The sequence below is a fragment of the Phalangium opilio genome, unplaced genomic scaffold (genome assembly GCF_054372755.1).
Source record: "Phalangium opilio isolate 3A_F unplaced genomic scaffold, DU_Popi_V2 ptg000329l_1, whole genome shotgun sequence".
Classification (NCBI taxonomy): domain Eukaryota; kingdom Metazoa; phylum Arthropoda; class Arachnida; order Opiliones; family Phalangiidae; genus Phalangium; species Phalangium opilio.
Window position 1 is genome coordinate 2,545,748 of NW_028324226.1, and position 11,331 is coordinate 2,557,078.

At 37.4% G+C, this 11,331-nt stretch overlaps 2 protein-coding genes across 2 annotated transcripts in view; one reads left to right on the plus strand and one right to left on the minus strand.

The window, feature by feature from the left end:
* The window catches only part of Reg-5 (Rhythmically expressed gene 5), a 60,634-nt gene that overhangs the window by 43,550 nt on the left and 5,753 nt on the right, over window positions 1–11,331 (minus strand). The window lies entirely within an intron of this gene.
* On the plus strand, window positions 242–3,740 carry LOC149610254 (pancreatic triacylglycerol lipase-like). Its single transcript, XM_089859505.1, has 8 exons — window positions 242–395; window positions 870–1,141; window positions 1,995–2,141; window positions 2,211–2,319; window positions 2,392–2,508; window positions 2,567–2,689; window positions 3,257–3,532; window positions 3,595–3,740. The coding sequence occupies exons 1-8, from the start codon at window positions 242–244 to the stop codon at window positions 3,738–3,740; spliced, it is 1,344 nt and encodes a 447-aa protein (XP_089715631.1).

Consider the following 11,331-nt stretch of genomic DNA (forward strand, 5'->3'; position numbering starts at 1 on the left):
CAACAACTAAAAAATTATCGTTTATCTATCTTTATAATAGCGTTTACTTAATAACAATTATCAGATAATTTATGGAGTAATTTTGACGCGTAATACAAATATTAAGCGCGGATTATCTCAAAAACGCGTTATCTATCACTAATAATTAGGTGCAACTCAAACCTAATCAACAGTTCCTTGTTTCGACTTGTCAATTAAAGACAAGTTCAAAACCTTCCTCAAAACAAAATAGAATTTAAAGATGTTGCCGTTGTTATGCGCCACTTTGCTGGCGGTTTATTGCCAAGCATCGGTAACCCCGGAGTTCATTTACAACGAAGAAGAGTTAATTAATTCGACTAATTACCAAAATCTGTTCCCTGGTTCGCAAGTCGAACACTCCTACGCTCTAAAAGGTATACGTATGAGCAGAAGTATATAATACTTCTCTTCGAGATAAGTGTACCATCACAAAGCTGGGGTAATTGTAACATGATTCTTCCCAACATCCCTTAACATTTGGAGCAAGGTTACTAAACCGAATCACATACGCGATAAATAGGTCCCTCATCATTACGCTACTAGGGCTTAACTATTTACCAAGGCGCGCTTGTAGATTTTTGTCCCACGTCAAGACAATCAAGGTTTGTGGGTTGATAGCCGGGGATCTAGTACCAAACAGTTATAGAATTTACCCCACGGTGCGATGCTCATCTGAAGTTTGATGAGCAGGACAGTAAACAAAAAGGTGGCTGAGCCTGGGAAGAATCATGTTACATAACTAAAGTATTTAGAGGATACAGAGTGTCATCCTTCTTCTATTATCCCCTTCTGGTATGAGGTATTTATCTCAAAAAGATTACTAATTTAAACTGACCAAACACGCGCAGGCCTGTCCAAATGTTTCGAAGATATTGGATGTTTCACAAACGACGGAGATTTCTTTCACCCTTTGAAGAGACCGATTAATTTACTGCCCAACGATAGAGAGAAAATAAATACCAGATTCTTGCTGTACACTCGCAAACACATTAAACAATTTCACGAATTAAAAGCCAAGAATGCCAAGTCGGTGGAAAGTTCCGACTTCAACCCCGAAGCCGAAACAAAGTTCATTATTCACGGGTATATGGACAATCAACTCTTTGGCGAGTGGATGAGGGTAAGTCTGAATAGTTAAGGTAAAAACATGGTCCTCTATGGAGGATCTTGATTTTTAAAGGTGATTGACGACAGTAACAACCAATAGGGAGTTGTATCTTGTTTATAAACAGGAAGAAATTATTGTATACATGAAAATAACTGATTAAATATGGGTCTGTTGATCACTGATCAGGTCCTCTATGGAGGATCTTGATTCTTAAAGGCTATTGGCGACATAATAATCGTATTTTTCGTATGTAACAACCAATGGGAAGTTTGGACTTGTATCTTGTTTATAAACATGAAAAAATTACTAGGGATGAACCGGTACCGATACCATATCGGTATCGGCACCGATACTCAGGGTTTCCCGATAGTATCGGATCGGTTGGTTCGATACCGATACTAAACCGATACTCGTTTAAAATGCGTTATATGACGCTACATGACATTTTTAGGTCTTTTCGTAACGTAATGATGGTGATAATATCTCATTTCTATGAAATACAATCGTGATGAGTTCTCATTTATATAAAAAGTACCTGAATTCAGTTTATCTAATAACAACTAATAAGCGAAAATCTTTCTTAGTACGCGCCTGTAGGGATGAACCGATACCATATCGGTATCGGTTCATGTTTGTACCGGTATCGATCGGTATCGGGTTAAGCCTGGTATCGGCCATCTCTAAAAATTACTGTACTGACTAAATATGGGTGTGTCGATCACTGTTTACCATTCCTCGCGTTACCTTTAGACTTAGAAACTTTGGTATCAGTTGAACCTGGTTGGTAGCATAGACATAGTACTGGTGTAACGGGCGCTAATAGTTGAAACCCTGAGATTTGAGCTGACTGTTCTATTGCCTTTAGGACATGAAAGACGAATTTCTCATGCATGGAGACTATAACGTCATACTTGTGGATTGGAGCGGAGGTAATGGACTACCATACGCGCAGGCTACTGCTAATACCAGAGTGGTTGGAGCTGAAGTGGCCCTTCTCATCAATTACTTAAAGGTTTGTCGATGAGACCATGATGAGACGTTCCTTCAGAAAGAAATTATTTCATTTCAAACATAACCTTAGGACAACTACAAACTGAAACCCGAAAAAGTTCACATCCTCGGACACAGTTTGGGCGCTCACATTTCAGGTTATGCCGGAGAAAAGGTTGCGAAATTGGCTAGAATTACAGGTATTTGATATAATATGAAATTGATGTAACATCAACAAAGAGCTTATTGAGAACGTCTTGGGTGTGTCTCAGCTATGGACCCAGCTGAGCCATTCTTTGAAGGAATGCCTATTAATGTTAGAATCGACCCGAGTGATGCTGATTTCGTTGACGTCATTCACACGGACTCCAAAAGCATCTTATTGCTTGGTAAATTTACAAAGGTTATACCCCAAAATTTCTGACTAAAGCAATTGTATGACATCAGGGTTTGGAATGAGTGACTTAGTGGGACACGTGGATTTCTTCCCGAACGACGGAAATGATCATCCTGGTTGTAAAAGAGTCAATTCCGGTTTGATTTCCATCGTAATTGGAGGTCTCGCCGAAGGTAATTGGAAACAATAAAGTGGTTTCAGTTTAAATAGGAACACATACACAGTAAGAAGTATATATAATACTTCTCTTCGAGAGAAGAGTACCACAAAGCGGGGTAAAAGTAACATGATTCTTCACAACATCAGAACATTTGGAGCAAGGTTACTAACCGAATCAAATAAACGCGATAAATAGTTCCCTCATCGTTACTCTATTAGCGCTTAATTATTTGCCAAGGCGTGCTAGTGGATTTTTGTCCCACGTCAAGACAATCAAGGTTTGCGGGTTAATTGGTGAGGATTTAGTACCAATTAAACAGTTAAGGAATTCACTCCATGGAGCGATGCCCATCTGAAGTTTGATGAGCAGAAGAGCAAACAAACAGTTTGAGCCTGGGAAGAATCATGTTACATAACTAAAGTATTAAGAGGATACAGAGTGTCATCATTCTTCTATTATCCTCTGATTAGTCTAACTTTTCCCACAAAACCCACCTAGATACGTTGAAGAAAATGGCTATACACAATGATCCCAATTAACTGTATGTATTCCTGGGTTAATTAAATTTTATATCCTCAAGGTGCCAGACGATTCGTCGCTTGCAATCATCAAAGATCCATCGACTTTATGTCTGATTCCATTAACAACTTGCAGTGTCAAATGGTGGGTTTCGCCTGTACCGATTACGCGACATTCAAAAAGGGAGCCTGCTTCGATTGCGGGAAAAACTCTGAAAGATGCGCCACTTTGGGTCTTCGAGCGATAGAGTACAAGCCACGACTTCAAACCATGTTGGACGGGTCAACGGCTCCAGTCAAATTGTACTTCAAAACTGGGGAAAAATCCCCGTTTTGTGGTAAATCAACAAGTACCTTACTTGTTTACAAAAACCTCGATCTAATTATTCATATTGTACAGCTTTCCACTACCAAATTTCATTGAGACTAAAACCGGAAGGGTCAGAACGAACGGGAGAGGTGCATGTGACACTACGAGGAAGGAAAAGAGAGGAGAAATTCGTCCTTGATGAGTATAGGCCTAAGGTTCTTGGTTTAATAATGTAGACATGAAAATCAACAAAACAAATTCTTGGTTACAGTAAGATGGAGCTACAACCAGGCGCCACTTATCGCTTCCTGGTGACAACTTCCAAGGATTTGGGCGACATTGATGCCGTGACCTTCGGTTGGAAAACGAAGAAGATATCTATCATAACTAAACACACAATCTCCTTGGATTTAATTAAAGTGGTACCCATGAACACCGATGATAGAAAGTACGTTATTTGGGGATTTGAAAATCAGACAGAAATTTAACAATTCAGAAAAAATATCATATAAAAATAACCAGTTGATGGATTAACAGTAATTAATTCTCAAATGGAACGCCAAATTTTCAGAACAGAAATTATTTTAATTGAGTTATCTTGTCTTTAGTGAAACTCACAATGCAGAGCTGACCAAACACGTCGCTAATTTGGGCTTTTTCGAGTTTCTTCTTAAAGTAACTTTTAAAACTTATTTCTTAACAGCTTGCAAGACTCAATGACCAGGACCTTCTGCAAAGTACCCACAAACCCAATTCTTTCCGGAAAAGACGTCAACATAGTAAATTCTAAATGTTAATCGTCATTTAAACATATTAAAGTTTATTTTTGAATTTTGTTTATTTCAAAATTCTAAATTTTAATCGTCATTTAAACATATTAAAGTTTATTTTTGAATTTTGTGTATTTTGAAATGCCTTTTTAACTCCAGAAATAAAAATTATTTTGGGTGAAATATTGCATATTTTTATTTAAAAACAGATGCCTAATTCCTCACACCTATCTCGTTGACAAAGAGTAAATTCGACGAAATATTATCTATCTCGAACATCGGTAACACCTTTAATATTTCCCCCCGTCATTATTAAAGCATAATTTATGGCGTCATAAAAAGCCTTGAAAATGTTATCGTATTGATTAGGATTAATTAACCTCGAAGATTAATGTCTCTCACCCCCCCCCCCGCTTTACGCGGATTTAGATTAAGACGAAATTTTAACAAATGTTGTGTTTTCATCACAAAAAAAAATAATCAGCTATTTTGTAACAGGATATAAATATCTAGGCACACTTTAAAGTTGTTAAACGATGGAAAATTTAAATTTCAATAGGATATTCCGACTTATTCCAGTCTTAAAACATTACATCTAATTGAAGACATCTTAATTAGTACTGGCATACATTAATTTGGGCTCTTGAAAACTCCTTTTGAATACTTTCCCCCTTTAAAGTCCTCAATTCCTCAATCAACAGTATTACAAGTAATACCAGAAGTGAGATGAGACTAGAAGTACTGAGCTAACCAAATTCTTCACTCGGCGAAAGTGACTATTCTTGATAACACACCAATGGTTGGCCCTCTAGTGGCGGTTTCAGAATTTCCCCTCCAAAACGTGAGACGCTCGCGGTGGTAGACGGCCGATCTAGATTCAAGCACACGCGTCCGTGTTTCGCCGCTTTAGGTTGAGGGGAAGGGGGTTAGAAATTTTTTTGGAACTCGACCAATTTTTTTTCTCTCTAGCGTAGGCGCGATTGAAGCGGCGTAAAATCCTCAAATTTGTTCACTAATGCCAGGATCTATTACCAATGCTAGAGCCCTTCCCTTCTAGCCTCATCTCACTTCTTCATTGACTGGTATCTCCAGGAATACACACATCTTGTTAGCCATCATTGTTTAGCCATTTTCTCTACGTATCTAGGCGTGCTTTTGCGCGAAGATCTAGACTAATCATTATGTATGGCTTATTTTACCTGGCGAATAATTTATCCATCCTCTGAAATCACAGTTTAAATTAGAAAGACGTCAGAATTATGACGAGTGAAGTCCTCAAGCCCAGCCCACAAAACCTGCTTTGTAATTAACATGGGATGTATGGGGACACAATGATTCCTATTAACTGTATGCATTCCTGGTATCGAGTAATGTAATAATACGAAAGACACAGCTTAATTTATCAATTAGTAACGCTGTTATAACATTCATCTTACAAAAAAAACCAATAGAAACTATAGTATAACAGAAACAATTGTCGTGGTCAGGGTTCAAACCTGTAGTACACTACCCGGAGACTAACCCATTGCAGAGTGTTTCTGATAAGTCTGCCATAAATTAAAGGGTGCTGTGTTCTTAGGGTCAAACTGAGTGGAAAGTCCCATAGAGCATGGATGGGGTCTACAACATTTAGTTACGACATAAGATATGGGCTCCCAAACATTGATTGGCCCCTAATACAAGGAAGTATTTACACATGTGGAGTAATTAGCTTTACTTTACTAGCGCACACTTCTACGACCTTTCTGCTATAGATAAAGGTTCAATAACTTTCTTAGATTGAAGACTATTGAAGGCTGACATGTGTTACTTATTTCTTGTTTTAGAGGCCAATCAATGTTTAGAGAACAAAACTCCATATCTAAATGTTGCAGACCCCATCTATGTTCTTTGATGCACTTTCCACTCAGTTCGACCCAAGATCAAGGAACACACCGTTTAATTTAAGGCAGACTTATCAGAAACACCCTAAATATAACCATGGATCATTTAGCACAAAATTAAAATGCAATTAAAAGAATAGTGTAATAGAATTAACTGTCAGGTTAGTATAATATGAAGGGCTAACTTGCAGGTTTCTAATAGATTTACAATCAACTAAATAATTACTATTAACAGGTGAAATAATTCTCACGATGGATGTTCAGCTATCAGATTAAAAAATTTACAAAACATGTCAATATTCCATAGCTTAAATGCGAGAATCAACTGTCGAAAAGATCAGATTTGTCTTATTCGCGAGAAATGGCCATGTCTAATTCTCGCGTCTTACTGCTTGTGGTTGGTGCCCTCTGCGCGCTAGCCATCTCTGTACAGAGCCGGGCTTTGGATGACCAAACTGACCTGGAAGTAGTTCACCACCTTGATAAAAGTACGAAACCTCTACCGATTTGTTGACTAAAATTTTAAAAATCTGAAATTGCCAACTCTATATATAGGAGCAAGATCAAAATGCATGGGAGACTTGGGATGTTTCGAAATCACCAGCGATTTTTTTCATCCATTGTATCGACCAGTCAAGTGAGATTATTGACCCTTTACGTTGGTAATTAACATTCATTTCTAAACATCTTGGTATTTTATTTTTACAGCTTATTACCGTCCGATCGCGAAAAAATCAACACCAAATTCTTATTACACACTCGTAAAAACATCAAGCAAGAAGAATTGATTAGACAAAAGAATAAGAAGGACATTGAAAATTCGAACTTTGACCCCAAGAAAGAAACCAAGTTCATCATTCACGGATTCATTGACAACCAATTTTTCGGAGCTTGGATGAAAGTGAGTAAACAACTTTGTAACATCGTTATTAAGCTAATAAAATACAGGGTTTTTTCCGAAAGGTCTGTCAGAAATTAAGGGGATGTTGTTCTTTAGACGAACGATTTTGATTCGAAAATGTAATTTCTATGACATTTTGACGTCCGAGCCACCATTTAAGTGTTATGACTAAGGGAGTGTTTTACGGATGACCCCTTACTTAAAAACATTACAAACGGGCATCAGGTCTTATCTACAAGTACCTACAGGGCCTGTAGAATTAGAAACCTTTGTCTTTCAGTTTCTTAATGAAATTTAGGGGGTCATCCTCAAAACGCTCCAATCATAACTTTAAAACGATGCCCGGGAGGCCTGGACGGAAGATCCCAGAACATTTTCAACTCAAAATCGCCCAAAGAACACCTCTCTTAATTTCTAACAGGCATCTCAGAATAAGCCTTAACTCATTGGTAAATTTAAAGGATATGATGAGGGAATTGTTGATGCACGGAGACTACAACATTTTTCTCGTGGATTGGAGCGGTGGTAACACTTTACCTTACACACTTTCCACAGCTAATACCAGAGTAGTTGGAGCCGAGATTGCGTTGTTTGTGAAGTTCCTTCAGGTTGGTAACGGGTTGCGGAGTTCAAATTATAAAGTTTATAAAAACAATATAACTTGTCCCGAATAGGAGAATTTCGGTTTAAAGCCCGAAAATGTTCATATCATGGGACACAGTTTGGGAGCTCACGTAGCTGGTTATGCCGGTGAAAAGATTAAGAATTTGGGTAGAATAACCGGTATGGATCCTGCGGAACCCTACTTTCAATGTAAGTTATTTTTCAACACATTACTAATTACTTCCATGCCCAAGTTCTCCAATACAGAGATTTCTCTCTCTTTATCCTTAAAATTTAGCTTAAAATAAGTAAAGACCAAGTTGTTAAGTTCTCAAGGAACCCAATGTCTTCTAACAATTGTCCATAAGTGTGTTCAAATCTAGTAAATAATAACTATTTTCCTGAATTATATTTGCAGATCTACCCGAAAGTGTTCGTTTAGACCCAAGTGACGCCCAGTTCGTCGATGTAATTCACACCGATTCGAAAACCATTTTAAAACTTGGTAATTGGTTTTCATTTTCGTAAAAAAAAAATGGTCCAAACGCCATATAATTATATCGAAACGGGAATACATAAAGCTACTAGGAATTATTGCGCCCCATACCTCCCGTGTTAGTTAGTACGCGGCTTTTGTGGGACAGGCTTGAGAACTTGCTATACGTCATGCCTCGTAATTCTGACGTCTTTCTAACTGTGATTTAATTAGTTGGTAGCGCAAGGCTCAAGACGCGGCGAAATAGATTATTTGCGAGGTAAAATTCGTCATACATAATGATAAGTCTAAAGCTCTTCCCACAAAATCCACTGTCCTAGATACGTTGAGTGAAAATGGCTTCACAATGATTCCAATTATCTGTATGCATTTCTGCAGAAAACTGTTCATCCAAACATTTGATAATTGAATTTTGTACCGTTCAAAAGAGCCACAATGCGCATGCTCATGTTTGACGCGGTAAACACATAGGACAGTCAATTAAAACTAACCAATTAATTTGGTTATAGGTCTTGGTATGAGCCAATTATGTGGACATGTTGATTTCTTCCCTAACGATGGTAACGCCCACCCTGGTTGCTCTACTGAAGGAGGTCTTAAGATCTTGACCGAGGGTCTTATTGAAGGTAAGCCTGACATTGACAATTCTTAAATGTACTTCCACAAACCAAATGAAGACAATCCCTTAACGACAATTCTTTTTGACAGGAGTTCGACGATTTGTAGCCTGTAACCATCAAAGAGCGGTGGACTTTATGATGGCAAGCAATTAACTATTCCCAAACAACGCCTAATTCTAATTATAAGTTAATTAATTTACTTCAAATAGGATTCCATCAATGACCAAACCTGTCAAATTATGGCTTACGCCTGCCCCGATTTCGAATCCTACAAAGAAGGACGCTGCAGTTCATGCGGGGTCAAAGGTGAAGGTTGCGCCCCAATGGGTATCAACGCCATCGAATACAAGCCTTTCGTGCAACCAGGAAAATTCGTCAAACTTTACACCGTTACCGCGCCAAAATCTCCATTTTGCAGTAAGTGTTGAAAAATAACCAAAGTTATTAAACCATAAAATCTTACGCCTATCCATTTCATAGCCTTCCAATACCAAGTAACTTTCAAACTACAAGCGGACATTGGTAAAGACCGTCAAGGAACTTTGAAACTGAACATTCGTGGATCGAAACGATCAGAAACTTTTGAACTCGGAGATGGGTAAGTTGTAGTAATGTTCGTAAAACAAATATACTATAGGTAAAGATATGCTAATTTTGAAGAATTATTTTCGTAGTAAAATGGGCTTGTATCCTGGTGCCTCTTACTCGCATTTACTGGCCACTCAAAAGAATTTGGGCGACATCGAAGCGGTGACATTCTCTTGGAAGAGATCTACTTGGGTTTCTGGAATTCTAATCAAACATTACATCTACTTAGATCAGATTAATGTTATCCCAATTAGCGTAAACGAAAAGTAAGATTTTTTTAAAAAAAATTAGTTAACGTCTTAATTAGGGCCACGTAATTACGAATTATTCAGACTCATTAGAGTCGTATAATTAACTAGCTATAAGCTAACCGGAGTTGCCAGCGGTGTTGAACCTGGTAGAGTTTTTTGTTTATGTGGACACTAAACACCAAATGGTCTTAAGACCCACTCTTCTGAAAAATCTGTATGATGTTATTTTTTACAACTTGCTTAATAAGGGGTTAACCGTATAGGATAGGACCTTCTTTACAGGATTAATGGCTAGGGGTTCGCGGACCCAACCTTGAGAAGAACTGAACCAAACCACTTCTAATGAACCTTACCCTAGTGTTACTGGTATCAATGATGCCGTTTGGAAAATTAAATAATGGCAATTAACGATTTTTGACAGTGCATAAAGTACAATCATACAAACAACTTTCTCAAATATATACAGGGTGCTACTGAAAGATCTGTCAGAAATTAAGGGGGATGTTCTTTGAACGAACAGTTTGGAGTCGAAAATTCAATTTCATTGAGATTGTGCCGTCCGGGCCATCCTTTACTAGTTATAAACATTGGAGTGTTTTACGGATGACCCCTTAATTAAATTAGAAATCATTGTCTTTCATTTTCTTAATTAATTTTAAGGGCTCATCCGTAAAATACTCTAATCCTAACTTGAAAACGGTGGCCCGGACGGCAAAATGTTTTAAAAATTTCATTTTCGTCTCAAAATCGCTCGTCCAAAGAACACTTCCCCTTAATTTATGGCAGACTTATCAGAAACACCCTGTATATAAGGAGCTTAAGAATTAATAGTTAATTCGGGCCAAATGGTTAGGAACTTATTTCAAGATCTTTCAGAGATAAACAAAATATAAATATGTATTTCATCTATTCCGGTTATTCACCGCGTTATACAACTCACGTTTAATCTAAGCAGATAAACAATCCCAAAACTATAAACCCTCTATAAAACATAATTTATTTTTATTTATTTCAGACTTCGCGAGGAATTAAGCAGACGCTTTTGCGCCAAATCTAAGGGAGAAATAAAATCGGGTGATTCCATCACTCTGTTACCCACCTACAGCAACGAATGCTAACATCCATTGATAAATGATAACAAAAGAATAAATATAAAAATTATATAAAAATGTAATCAATTTGTTGAAAAAAGGTTGTAATAAAGTAATAAATGTATCAATTTGTTATATCAATATCAATTAATTTTCCTCTTATATTTGTAAAAAATAGGTATATGTTTCGAAACCAATACAACCTTGAATATATAGTATAGAGATAAAGCAAAGTCAGCTGATTTGATAATGACGTTTATAATATGTTTTGGAAAGTGACATCAGAGAAAACTAACAGTTGGTTAGTGAAACGCGACCCTAGAAGAAAATAATACGATGTAAAATATTTTCTTGGCTAAATACGCCAACCTTCTGTGTCAAAATTTGACTTTTAACCCCCGATTAGCTAACTGGGAGTATTCATTTACAAACATTCCAATATGGAAAGTACTCCACCATTTTGATGGAAAATGGAGCTAGGAGTCATACCTAATGGCCGTATAAATTTATATCTCTTTTAGTACAAACAAGAAGCGATATCTAGTTTATTAGGGAGAAGGTATAAGATGCCTAAGTATTCGCGCGCCATAGTCCCAGTCCACCTTTCAAAATACAAGGGGGACG